Source organism: Paramisgurnus dabryanus, chromosome 18 (assembly GCF_030506205.2).
Source record: "Paramisgurnus dabryanus chromosome 18, PD_genome_1.1, whole genome shotgun sequence".
NCBI lineage: Eukaryota > Metazoa > Chordata > Actinopteri > Cypriniformes > Cobitidae > Paramisgurnus > Paramisgurnus dabryanus.
Window position 1 is genome coordinate 29927307 of NC_133354.1, and position 14110 is coordinate 29941416.

The 14110-nt window shown below is 37.9% G+C and overlaps 2 protein-coding genes and 1 non-coding gene across 3 annotated transcripts in view; 1 reads left to right on the forward strand and 2 right to left on the reverse strand.

Moving 5' to 3' along the window:
- The window catches only part of LOC135776721 (interferon-induced GTP-binding protein Mx3-like), a 32088-nt gene extending 23736 nt beyond the window's left edge, over positions 1-8352 (forward strand). The window contains exons 8-13 of the mRNA XM_065287594.2: positions 3317-3439; positions 4706-4838; positions 4981-5136; positions 5272-5348; positions 5447-5668; positions 5795-8352. Of these exons, the coding sequence (XP_065143666.1) occupies positions 3317-3439; positions 4706-4838; positions 4981-5136; positions 5272-5348; positions 5447-5668; positions 5795-6019 (936 nt within the window). The 3' untranslated portion in view covers positions 6020-8352. The remainder of the gene's footprint in view (positions 1-3316; positions 3440-4705; positions 4839-4980; positions 5137-5271; positions 5349-5446; positions 5669-5794) is intronic.
- A 142-nt stretch (positions 8353-8494) lies between these two features.
- cct6a (chaperonin containing TCP1, subunit 6A (zeta 1)) lies at positions 8495-13957 on the reverse strand. Its single transcript, XM_065287595.1, has 13 exons — positions 13744-13957; positions 13272-13335; positions 12941-13075; positions 12644-12817; positions 12187-12290; positions 11910-12020; positions 11495-11654; positions 10729-10811; positions 10251-10347; positions 9878-10159; positions 9687-9789; positions 8979-9051; positions 8495-8773 (listed from the first exon to the last, which is right to left on the reverse strand). The coding sequence occupies exons 1-13, from the start codon at positions 13878-13880 to the stop codon at positions 8701-8703; spliced, it is 1596 nt and encodes a 531-aa protein (XP_065143667.1). The 5' UTR covers positions 13881-13957; the 3' UTR covers positions 8495-8700.
- On the reverse strand, positions 10563-10697 carry LOC135777019 (small nucleolar RNA SNORA15). Its single transcript, XR_010544292.1, has one exon. It is a non-coding gene; the product is annotated as a small nucleolar RNA SNORA15 (small nucleolar RNA).
- Positions 13958-14110: the final 153 nt, after the last annotated feature.

Genomic DNA, 14110 nt, shown 5'->3' on the forward strand with positions numbered 1-14110 from the left:
TCAGAATTACAGTTATGCCGCTTACATAATGTAGCCTTTTTTAATTTTTGATGACAAGATAGAGAGTTAAGGAAAATTATGTAGACTAATAATTTAAGTTTAATGTCCTAATGATCAGCCTACTTATTTGTATGTCCCACAGCTGACATGAAACGTTATTAACCGGTTCGGGAACTTTATTTTTGTTCTAACGATTCAGGAACGTCAATTTTAGGGTTGAACCGAAAACCGGAAACGTTAAAATACTGTTTCTGTTCGGAACGAACCAATTGGGAAAAAAATCTGGTCCAAAGACAGGTACAGCACACAAAAAAAGATTAAAATTAAAGAGACACAATACACTGGAAAATAAACAACACAATTTTGGGGCTAATGAAGAAAAAGCGCACAGATCCCATTTTGGAGTGGATATGGTTTTGGATATGGAATTAAACGCTCTGTCAAATATTAAGGTGCCAAACCATGTAACGCCTTGTAAGCATAAAACATTTAAAGTCCACCCTAAACCTAATGGGAATCCAGTGTCAAGACTAATATGGTCTCGTATACTAGTTCTAGTAAGGATTCTGGCAGCCGAATTCTGCAAAACCTGCATTCTGTTTATGGTAGCTTTTGACACACCAGCTAACTAGGCATTACAGTAATCAATATGGGAAAGCACAAAAGTGTTTATCAATCTCTCAGCAGTAATAAACGACAGCATTGAACGCAATCTGGCAATATTTCTAATATGGAAGAATGAATAGGAAAAAGAAGAATCCTCAATTTTGTTTGAAACTTTCCATTTGAACCATCAAGAGTTTACGTAGTTACATTTATATTTAGACATTTAGCAGACACTTTTATCCAAAGCAACTTAGAAAGATAAGAAAACAATCAAACGATTTGTCGTAAGGAGGCAATAATACAAGAGGTGCTTATACCAAGTTACAAGCTTTTACAATTCCAAAACAATACCTGTTGAAAGAAAAAGAGAGTTAGTTAAAGTTTTTTTAGATAGAAGAGGTGTGTCTACAGTCAATATCAATTTGGAAAAGATGAGTTTTTAATTGTTTTTTGAATGTAGCGAGAGATGTGGCTGATTGGACTCCTAAAGGAAGTGGGAGTAGTGAGTAGTGAAGGAAAATGAGCATGATTTAAAACATGATTTAATGCCCGTTTGTGAAGGTAAAACAAGGCGCCGCTTCTTTGCTGAACGTAAGGTTCTGGGTGGGGTGTAGGAATGCAGGAAAGTGTGAAAGTATGCCAGTGCAGTGTCAGTGAATGTTCTTTAAGTGAGCAGTAGTGACTTATACGCCTGACCCATGCTTCAATTTGTAGCCAGTGAAGAGAGATGAAAAGTAGTGTTACATGAGCCCTTTTGGGCTCTGAATATGAGTTGAGCTGCTGCATTCTGAACCAGTTGGAGTGTTTTGATGCTCTGTGCAGGAAGGCCAGCAAGGAAAGCATTTCAGTAGTACAATTTAGAGATTACCAGGGCCTGGATTAGGAGTTGTGCAGCATGCTACGTATCTTACTGATATTGTTTAATCCAAATCAACATGATCAGTTGGTGAAGAACAGTTGGTCATCAAAGATTATGCAGAGGTTTCTGGCAAGTTTGGAATGAGTAATTGTTGTGTTGCCCAGTTGAATGGATATAGCTTTCTTTATCTTGGGTTTTGCTGGAAATACAAGCAGCTCCGTCTTTGCAAGGTTCAGCTGGAGGTGGTGTTTCTTTCATCCAAGCCAAGATGTTGGCTAAGCAGGCAGTAATGCATGCTGCTATGGTGGTATTGTCTGGGTGAAAGGAAAAGAAGAGTGTGTCATCAGCAAAGCAGTAGCAGAAAAATGTCATAAGGATGTTGTGTGGATGGAGAAAAGTAGTGGACCAAGCACTGATCCCTGAGGAACCCCAGTGAGGATCTGGTGGGCTGTGGATAATGTGCCCCTCCATGACACCCTGAAGGATCTATTGGAGAGATAGGATTTAAACCATTGAAAAGGAGTACCAGTGATCCCTAGCGATGATATAGGGTGGCTAGTAAGATCTGATGGTTGACTGTGTCAGAGGCTGCCGACAGGTCTAGCAGAATCAGAACTGAGAATTTGGATTCCGCCTTCGCTAGCTATAATGCTACAGTGAACGACAGCAGTTCTGTTTCGGTGGAGTGGTTGCATTTAAAGCCTGACTGCTTGTCATCAAGTAGGTTATTCAATGATAGAAAGGAAGATACCTGATTCAAAACTGCTCTTTAAAGTGTTTTGGCAATGAATGGAAGGAATGAGACAGGTCTATAGTTGTCTGTGAGAGAGGGGCTGAGTGTGGCTTTTATAAGCAATGGTGTGATCAGGGCCCGTTTAGAAGTGGATGGAAATGTACCAGTGAGCATGGAGGTTGAGGTTGTGTTTGAGTGTCAGTGCAAGTGTATCCAAAATGGCCTGTTAGAGATGGGTGGGAATTGGGTCAAGGTAACAGGTGGTGGGGTGGATGGAGAGAAGTTTAGAAAATTCAGTATCGGTCAGCGGAGAGAAAGAGGAGAAACAGATGTTAGATGTAAGTGCACTTTGTTCTGATGTTAGTGGTGTGGAAAATTGGTTGCTGATGGAAGACGTTTTGTTAGTGGAAAAACTTAGCAAAGTCATCAGCTGACAATGAGGAAGTGGGTGAAGCGGGAGGGGGGCCTGGCAGAGAATTGAAAGTTTTGAATAGCTGCTAAGTGTTGGGAGCGTTACTTACCTTTGCGGTGAAGTATGATGTCTTAGCGGTGGTGAAAAAGAAGACACAAGTGACTGGTAGTAACAGAGGTCAGCGGGATTGTTAGTTTTGTGCCATTTCCTTTCAGCAGCCCTGAGCGTACTACGTTACTCACGGAGGATGTCAAACAGCCAGCTCTGCCCCATAAAATCCTTACTAATCACACCCGCGCCATGGTTTTTGGTATGATTTATCGCAAGAGAACAAAATTATGCTAAAGATGCTTAACATCGGTTAATGGAAACGCTATCATTTTGCTATAGGTTTCTACCGACATTTAGACAATATTGCATAATTTTTGCACAAATCTGTAAAGGAAACGCAGCTTGTGTCAGCTTAATGCTTTATAGTAATAGTAAATTTAGGTGACTTGATTCAGACACTGGTCAGTAAATTCCTGCATTTCACACATGCACATGAAAGCATTCCCATAGCATGAACACCATCGAAAGCAACTAAACTTACCTCATTTATTAACATTATGCTGCTTTCTAAGCACCGCTGTTTTTGTTCAGAAAATGCAATTCTAGTTTTTATTTTTGCATTGTTATTATATTTTATGTGATTTTCACCTACTAGAAATCACTGCCACTGCTCTCTGAAAAAATTAAGAAGCAGTTGTGGGAGCTAAGGGGTGAGCTCAAAGAGTATGAAGTTGGACCACCCCTTGAACCTCAGGAAACAAGAGCCTTTCTAATTACAGTAAGTTTGTTGAATTTAATAATTTAACCACACAAAAGATTATAGACTTACACGTGGAGAGTTTTCCAAAGTGCTATATGTCAGTAAAACAAAATGTTTTAAGTCAAAGGTCTAGTTTGCCAGAAATAAAACTCTAAAGTGCATTAAAAACTCAGACATTAAATGTATTCTTACTTTGTTGATTATGCTAATTAGCATTTGGTGTCATCTACGCGAATTCTGATGCTTTTGATTGGTTATTTTGAATTTATAGCACATCATGTCTGCCAATTACTGCAAATCACACTGCAATGCAAATCTTTAGGCTATAATCTGATATATTCTTCATATATACTGATATATTCAGCAGTTCTTTCAAATAATTTTTATAGAAGCTGGTGTTTCGTGTCATAGCTATGCAAAGATTCGAAGAATCAAAATAATCTTAAAGACGCAAAAGAGGATGTTTTTGCTGACTGAGAATCCAAAGACCATTACTGAGTTTTAGAAATGAGCGCATGCGTAAGAACAGCCCCCCTCCTTCACAGTTCATTTCTAGGGAACGCCTCCCAAAACTCGTGCACAAGATGATGTATATTAATAATATTACTTTCAGTGAAGACAGTTTCAAGTAATATTGCAAAAATGTATAAAGCAAACATCCTCTTTTGTGCCTTAAAAGTAAAAAGAGCTGCTAAATTATGATTTTGTGGTTGTTGTGCTTTAAAATGTTATAATCTTAATTCACTTGAAGTATTTTGAAAGTCTTGGAGTAATCAGTGTGTTGAGTACTAATGTAAGGGTAATCCTGCCTGGTCTAAATGTTGAAAATGATTAACAGTTGCAAACCTTTGTTAGAAATGTAGAAAAGTAATCAAATATAATTAGATGCATTATCGCATGTCAAATCTAAATGTTACATTACTTAATTAAAGTAATTGAAATAGCTACACAACTTAACTACTTATTACATTTTAAATGGTGTAACTTGTCATTTGTAACCTATTACATTTCCAAAGAAACCACTACATTGATGGTTTTTGCCTACAAACAGTCTCTAAACTCAGTATGTTGAGTCCAAATTTCAAGGTTCACCGAAAGGTTTTATTTTGCAGGTTTTCACATTATGGGCTTGAGTGTAAATTTAAGTGTAAACGCTCTTAAGTTTTGCTACACTTAATAGTGTTTCAACCAGCAGCATCTGAGAGCAAACTAGCATTTTAGTTTTATAGACATTTGCCCCTTTCACTTGAAATCCATGTTATAAAAATGATGCTATTCTCCCAGATGTTAATGGGTTTCAATGAGACGATCAAGGACTTGTCATTCGGGGAGTTGATCAGTGAAGATAACCTGTTTGTCCAGCTTCGGGCTGAATTCGAGAAGTGGAATGATCATCTTATCTCTACTGTGGATTTCTGTCAGTATACACTTGACACATTTCAAAAACATACTGTTAGGTTAAGAATTTACTGCTTTTATATATGTCTTGTATTTTAGTAGCCCATCTTGTAAGTGCTTGTTAAATTGTCTAATGAAAATGTATCTTGTCCATAAACAAGTTCACAAGACAATTGCAGAGTTTAAGGTGCACCGACAGAAATTCAGAGGAAGTGAATTGCTTGGCTTCAGCAACTACAAAGTGTTTCAGAATATTTTGCGGCAACATGTAAAAAATCTCAAGAGGCCTTCTATAGAGACACTCGATGTCATAAAAGGTAGAATCATACATCTTTATTTTCAATGAGGAGTGATGATAAAAACCAAAGATTTTAATGGAACAAACTTGCTTGGCTTAGTGGAACTATAAAACGTAAAGCTTTTGAACATGTGCCTCTTTGAATTTCTTTAAGAAACCATCCACAAGCAGTTTGCTGACGTGGCTCGTCAGTGGTTCCAGAAGTATCCTTTTCTTCTAAATGTCACTTTGGTAAATATGAAAAATATGAAGAACGGTCTTGCAATTGTTTTATGTTCTTATCAGTTGGTATATACTCATATATTTCTTTTTTTCACTTTAAATCATAGAACAAAATTGACAACATTCATTTAAAGCAGCAAGCCAAAGCAGAGCAGAGAATCTTGGAGCAGTTTGAAATGGAGAACATGATCTATACTCAAGATGCTATTTACTTGAAGTTCTTGAATGAAATTTGCCAAGCGGATGAAAAGGAGAAATTTTCAAAAGAAAACCTTCCTGGCTTTGATAAAAAATTAATGTATACTGAAATGCTTCAGGCTTATTATCAGGTGTGACAACAAATGGTTAACAATGTTTGCCATTTTAGCATTTAAAAAAAAGTTGTTTTATAGCAGTATCAAATTGGACATGTCCTATTAAGCTGTTTTCAACCATGTCTAAACACTTTCTTTCAGATTGTGGTGCAGCGGATGGCTGACCAGTTGCCCATGATGATGCTCTTTTTCATGCTGAAGGAGACGGCTCGCCTCCTATGCACTGAGATGCTGACTTTAATGGATGGTGCACAAGTGAATGAGATCCTGTGTGAGGACTCTGATGTCAGTAGAAAGCGCATCGAAATACAGACACGTCTGGATCGTTTAAATATCGCTCAGGAAAAAATTTGTAATTTTGTTTGAGGGAAACAGTATGTATTTTAACTAGGGCTGTCAATCTATTACAGTTTTTCTTAGTTGCTTAAACACATTTCTTTAAACTATGCCTCATATTCTCAAAACAGTAAAGACAATTGCATAACATCTCACCCAATACTCCAAACATCATATTTTCAGATCAAAATGATTCTCTACACTTAAAACCATTCACTCTTAATGAAAAACCAATCTTTTCCCTCAGACATCACACACAAGCTTTCAAAAACACACACACACTACAACATAGTATTACACACTGGTGCAATAAATTCAAAACAATATATCCAAAACTGGAAAGTTGCTTGTGGTTCTCCTGTTCAAAAACCTTTGCACATTACCAAAAAATACACAATCGATGAATTCATCAGCACATTTATATTCATTCATGTGCTACACAGCACAAATGTAAAACATTTTTTTTTTTAATTATTCAACATCCCGTCTTAGTTCTGGGTCAGGGCAGCGAATCTCATCCACATCACAGGCTATATTGGTCCTATAGCCAAACAGCGAAGGTAAAATCCTCTTGCATGATCCACCCCTGGCATTCATCTACTGATATGTTGATCTGTATGGAAGGCAATTTGATGCATTTCTTTATTCCAGTAGCATAGTCCAACAGTGTATGCACACTAAAGTTACTGTACAGAGCAGTCTTACTGTAAGTACACCTATCTGTTTCCTCCCTGAAAGCTCTGAAGATGGAGGCAACAGTGAAGTGACTCAAATTAGGCTTAACTCGTTGCTCAGCCTCCCTCATAGTCATACCATGGACAAGGACGTGGACAACTAGAGTGGCTTGAATTTCAACTGAGACTGCTTGTCACCTTGCCCTTTGTCTCCCTCCTCCTCTCCCTCCTCCTCCTCCTCTTCGACCTATTCCTTCATTTCTCTGTGGATCCATTGTTCCAAAGCTCAGTGAACTGATTCAGGCCCTTTTATCTATCTATTAAAGGATCTGATTGAAGTGTGTTCAATTTTGACTCTTAGTGTTTCCACCTTGGTAATTCTTTGCTAAGTGAGCCTAAGCTGTGCTGAATTGAGTGAACAGTATTGAATGCTAGTGCTTTCCGTATGATCAGATTGTGTAAGCACTGAGAAATGTAGGGATTTGTGTGTAGAGTTTTGAAGTAAAATGTCAACAAATCTGAGTGATGTGTTAAAGCAGGGGAGTAGTGTTTATAGTTCAGCAAAATGATTGTGCTTCTTGAAAAATGGCATTATGGTTTTAAAATTTTAGTTCAAAAGCCTGGTTATAGTGTTTTAGCAATCAAGAAAAACTGTAAAATATTTATTCTAATCTAGATCAGTAGTCGCCAACACGTCAACCGCGATTGACCAGTCAATCTTTGACACAAATCCCACAAGTAAGAGAAAAAATTTGTTGGTCCATGCCCCGATCATTGGGATCACTGGGACATTTCCTGGCAGCCTTCTGACTAATTTGCCCTAGCTTTTTGGGGGCCCTAAGCAGATTTCAAAATTAGGTACCCATCATTTAATGTACAAAACATGTACTAACCTTACACAGATTATATCACAATCTGACAATGTCAAATTAAGAACACAATATTATTTTAATATGCATGCTACATCGATGTATTTAGAATACATACAACAACACAACTAACTAAACTGTGCAAATATTTGGGTACAACTCACATATATTCATTTAAAATACTCGTAATCAGAGTAGTTACTATTTTATTGTTACAGATTCTTTTACATGGATTACGTTACATATTACTTTCTTATTTTTCCTACTTTTAAAATGTTAAAAACTTGTATAAGCCAACTGATTCACAAGGGTGGGCCTGACGTGTTTCATGTGTGTATTCTAATAATCTTCACTTAATGTATAAATAGCATTGTAAAGATCAAAGGATTTAGTATAACTACACTGTGTGCATTCACACTTATTTTGCCAGCATGGGTCACGTGCTTAGGAGCTTAAGTTTAAGTGAATGCTTTGTTAAAGAGATGGGTCTTTAGTTTAGACTTAAGATTAACAAGCAATGTTTGGGAATCAGCCATACTTGTTCAGTTTAAGAAATTTCTTTAGTTAAAAGTGTCTAAAGAGAAAGATTTATACTTTGTCTCTTTAAAAGAACAAGATAGACTTGATAAGCTTTGTTGATGCTTTGATTTGGAATTAAATGTGTAATGTTTTCAATATCTGAAATAAGGAAATAAACTATAACATTTCTGCACTTTTCATTTTTATTAGTACATTGCTATTTTTTACAACTGTACTGTATGTAAGGTCTTACATCCTGAAGTGCATTGATGTACAGCCAGCTAATTATCGTACATTAATCCCTTTTGCGTCCCCACCCTGTAGAGACTTATTCTGCCTGTACATTATCCCTATCCATAACCCTTTATGAAGACAGTATTACATTTATTCAGTCCATTATTCTGGAATCTTTGATATGAGTTTTCACAAACAATTCAAACGAATAACTGAACCAAAATGTTTAATGGATACAAAGCAAAGTGGGTATTACAATTCAGTGCTGCTTTAACAAAATCTCATAAATAAACCAATCGACTGGAGGGGAGATGTCATAAAAACAGACATAAGACGGGTGATGAGGGATGACAGGCTGGACAGGACGTCTGCACAGCTTCTTCTGGTTCTCTTGACCTCTTCATGTCGATCTACATTAACCTTTGAGTGAAGACATCCCGGCCCTCATGATCTCGTCTACCAGAAGGATGTTACTGGCGATTACAGTGCTGTGTAGTAAATAAGAAAGGGAAACAGAACAAGTTAAAGCCTGACCCTTATTTCAGTAGAGTCCTGTTAAACCTGCTGATGAATATCAGTGACGATAAACTCACGATCACTGGCGTGATGAGACGATCACGTGTATGGTTTCTGACTGCATGCACTATAGACTGAGTAAGACTACGGTGAATTATAAACAATCTTCAGACTCACCATGAGTGAAGCAGCTGTTTTTTCACACTGTAGTTGTCCCACACACCTGCCTCTGCTGCCACCATCGGCTCTCCTGTAGACATGAGGTACAACAACATTAGAGAACCACACAGATGTTTTCAGCTATATAGATGTTGTTCATTTTACACTGCACATTACTTGCATGACGATTAATTGCCCATTTTAGGGCTCCGACGTTTAATTCTCATAGATTTTTTGTTTGTTCATGAAATAATTTACACACATTGTTGTGATTATTTAAATTAAATCTTTTCCAAGGTTTACCTGGCAGTAAATATTAATACACATAACACTTATTTAAAAGTAATTATTTAATGAATATATCTTTTCAAAAACTGAAAAACAAATCACTAAATTAGAAATTGCTGTTTTGGAAATTTCATTTTAAATTTTGTTCATTCATACTGCTTATCAAGCATTCGTAGCATTTCTTTAAATGCGGTTTTTCCTTTGTATTAAATGGCTTTGCAATGTATCAAATTACACTGTCAGTCAAGTAGCATCATTAGATACTGTCACATTTATACAGGCGCTGCAGCTCCCCCTTGTGTTTTTTGGAGAGAAATGCAATCATTGATTGAAATAATCACGATGAGGTCAAACAATCACAATGAGACAATTATTTAATCATTGTTACATCCCAAGTGTGTGTGTGTGTGTGTGTGTGTGTGTATTAGGGTCACGTGCCTGTGCTCAGGTCGACGCCCACCACTTGTCCAGACTCTTTAAATTCACTTTGAAGCTTCACAAGTGTCTCTTGTGGGTCGTAACCTGAATTCTGAGCCAGAACCTTTAAAGAAAATTAAATAGTTTACAGATTTAAATTCTGCATACATTGCAACAGATTTTAGATTCTTTGGTCTTGTATATGACAATACCTTAGGGATGACTAGGAGTGCATCAGCAAACGCCTGAACACCCAGCTGGGCTCGACCCTTAACCTTCGGCTTGTGTTTGACTAGAGCGTCAGCTACGGCCACCTCGAACGCACCGGCGCCGGGCACAACTGAACCATCTTCAATGGCGTTTTTGACCGCCCTGAGTCCGTCTCTCACAGCATCTTTAATCTGTGTCAGCGTGTGTTTGTTGGGCCCTTTAACCAGCAGTGTCACCGAACGAGGATTACTGCAGTCCTCGATGAACGTGTATTTCTCCTCTCCCTGACGGAAAAAACAGAGACGAGCGAATGTGAACTAACATTCAAACACTTTCAAGGGATACATATAGAAAGTGTGAAAGTTCAGTCCTCACCAGTGTGTGCTCGTATACAAGTCCAGCGTTTCCCAGACATTCAGGTGTAAGATCATCCACAGAGTTCATGGCTATACCACCACATGCCAGTGTCAATCTAAAGCAAAGATAACAAGTTACACTTCACTTAAACCTGTAAAAACATAGGTTAGTAAAACAACTGCAAATCTTTACAGTTATGGAGGTTCAAGAGCCTTTTTTAAGAGCATCAAAACTCCTTTTAGACCAGAGAGAAAGATTTGCATTCAAAAGACAAGGCACATTTGATTTCTAATGATATGACCGTTTTAACAGCTAGTAGCTTTCTTGAATCTGTGTGGCAGCTCTCATTTATAAACAATGGCAATGGTTTAATGCCATCATTGAATGACATGAGAGGTGCAGATGATGTTGCATGGTGTCTGACTGAGTTTACCACTGACAGAGTAAAACAGAATTCGGCCATGCCAGTAAGTGGAGGAGAATCTCCAGGCCTCACCTCTCCATGTTCCTCCTCTTGGCCCGGCGCAGTGCAACTATACCCTCTTTAGCCAAAGCGTCCAAAGAGAACGGATCGATACCCTGTCACAGATTAAACATTTTAATATGAAAATATTTCACATTTCTTTGATGCAAACATTTGTTATGTATTTTGTAAAACATCTACAACTGCATTTATCACATTAAAACAACAATAATTGTGTGGATTATTCAGGGACTACCGAATAAACAATAAACCTTAATAAAGCTGCATGAACTAAATGAATTCCGCTTCTGAAAGTTTCAGATAAGTGTAGATAATAATCTTTCAGTTTAATTTGTGTGTTCATTTTATTTAAAGAAAAACTTATAATTTTAAGCAGCCTAAATAAAAAAAATAGTTTTGGTGCAAATTGCTGTTGCTACCTGGATTAACATTTTCACACTTGCTAAATCCCATCAGGTGAATAATTCAACATACATGCTTGGGATGCTTCACTAATTGGCTTTCAATTTTAATTTCTTTTTTGCTTTTTTTGCTTTTATTCTCTTTTTTGCTGTTTATTTCTTTTTTTGGCGTTTATTTCTTTTTTGCTGTTTATTTCTTTTTTTGCTTTATTACTTTTTTTTATTGAAGTGGCAGCAAAGAAACTCTAGCAATCAGTAAATAAAGCAAGCCAAATACCAGATAAGAATGTTATTATTGTTCTTTCATATACTGGCTAAAAAACCTCACGTTTCAATTTCATGTAACTGATATAACCTTTTAAAAAAAAATCTCTTACCTTTTGGTTAATGAGCACAAAGCCCTTTTTGTTATCCGCACAAACTTTGTTCTTGAGCTCAATGATCTTCACCACACGATCTTCAATGAACTTCCTCTCAGCCTTCACCAGTTTGTCTCTTTCATCTGCACTCTTATAGAAGAATCCAGAGTTGACCTCTCTATGAGAAAACAACAAAAAGTTTCAGATTTATACTCCTCAATCAGAAATACCCAGCAATCACTTCAAGTTTATTACTATAGCTCTTATATATTTTTTGCTGCATTACAGTCCATGCATAATAGCTCAAATAGTCAAGAGAAGAGAGGAAGTGAAATATGTTGCACATTCATTATGAAACTATGAAAATAACCAAGTTTGTAATAAGACCTAAAGTAAATCTTAAGATAAAAAATATCTAAGGAAGAAAGCCTACGTTTTTTCATATTCAAGGGATACATTGCAGGTAAGGATGTAAGCGTCCTCCACCCTCTTCTTCATGTCAGGATGTCTGGCTCCATGATCCAACACCAGACCTCTGATCAGCCTGAACATCAAAAAACAAACTTTAACCTAACATCTGCTGTTGTATAAAAGCACTACTAACTTATGTTTTTTTTTTTTTTCTGGATGTGTCCTGTGATCAATGATTACGGTCAAATGCAGATTTCTTCACAGCGCAGTAAAAAGAGGAAAACATTCAATCATCTCACTGTGTATCACTGTCTGTTTTGTGTCTCATCTCCATGATTTCCACCATGTACAGATCGATGGACTCATTGGGTTTCCTGATGGCAAGCACAGCATCCACCACAGCCTTAAGAAAAAGAAAATCACATTTTCTGTCAAACATTATTTCGACAAAATAAATGGCAACTTACTTTAGATCATTTCTCATCTACACATCAAATGATTTCAGTAAAATTATTTTTAATTCTGAGGTTTAATGCCACCAAACAAGTTTTTATTACTCAATAGACAAATAAATAGACATAGTGAATGAACTTGATTGTTGTACTGTCTGAATTGTTCATATAAGCATTAAACTGAAAGTGACAGTATGAATAGATTCTCATTGGCTGTGATTTTTACAACAATGAGATCTTACGGGTGGGCGTGGCACCCCGGTCAAATAACAAAAACACTGTAGATCAAAGGATCATCTCTCACCTCCGTGAGCAAATCAGCCAGCTCTGCGTGGACCTTGGTTCTGAGGGAGGTCCTGGCTACATGGATGAGCGTCTCTCTGTCCATCTCCTTTGTGACCTTGACCTCCTCCAGCACTTCGAGGGCTTTGTCCTTAGCAGCCTCAAATCCCTCTGCTATTACCCTAGGGTGAAGACCCTTCATAGAGCAAACAAACATTGGTGTGAACTTGACTCTCATTAACAAATCTTGAAATGACTCTGATCAGGAGCAAAAAAAAAAAACGTGATCGGGACATCACTAATACAGGTGCACATTTACCTCGGAAACGTAAAGGTCGGCCTGCTTGAGAAGCTCTCCTATGATGAGCACATTGGACGTCGTGCCATCGCCTGTGATGTCATCCTGGGCCGTGGCCACCTTGGCAATCAGTGAAGCCGTGGGGTGCTGGATTTGCTGCAAAATACACAGTACACGGCTTAAATAATCAGATTTTACATCAAAATGGACTGTAATGCAAAGATAACATGACCATTAGTGTTACTTTCATATCCACATTATGTGCCACAAGAACATAGTATTCATCTATCTTACCAAATCACAAATGCCATATATGGGCTTTAGGTTTGAGCGGTGAATGCAAACCTCTCACCATCTCATGCAGAAGAACATTGCCATCTTTAGTCAGCTTGATATCTCCAGCACCAGAAACAAGCCTGCGAAGAAAACATTACAATCATCAGCAACCGTGACATCGCATTTAGCGAAGCCATTCAATAGAGATCCATTTCAAATAATCGTCAAACATAAACTCTCACTAATAAAACATAATATAGTAGTTATTTAACCACCACAGCACATTTAATAACAGGGAAAACGTTAATTTATCAAGAATCCGCAAGTTTACTATAATAATGATTTGCTGCTAGCTAATAATGCTAATGTCAAATACGAGCCCTAAAACACTAAGTTTTATTGAACTGATTCACTATAATGCGTTAAATGTTAATATGTGATTATAACGTGTAACATGTGATTTAGGGTTGTGTCGCACGTGTATTTGCGCTTATCGTCTGTTAGCACATTAGCACAAAGCACCGGCGGCCGCATGGCGTCTCACTCACATCTTCATGGTTCCTTTGGGTCCGAGATTACTCTTCAACACATCCTGCAGACCACGCGCCGCGCTGATATTTACCGCCAGAGCCGCGTGAGCTCGCGCCACCTCCGCCTTCGGGTTTAGAGATTTTACCGCCGACATCCCGTTGCTGCTGCACCTCAAACACCGGACAAGAGCTGCACGCGGATAACGGAAGACAAGAACTTCCAGAAAGCTCCAGCTCACGCGCTCAGTCCGCCCCTCGCGCGCTCTCATTGGTCAACTCACTCATGACGGGTTCAGATGTCGTTGTTTTATTGGCTTGCTGCAGTGTCTGTCTGAAGTGTCTGTCTCAGTCCAGCCCACTGTCTAGCCTCGCCTTATGCTCTGTT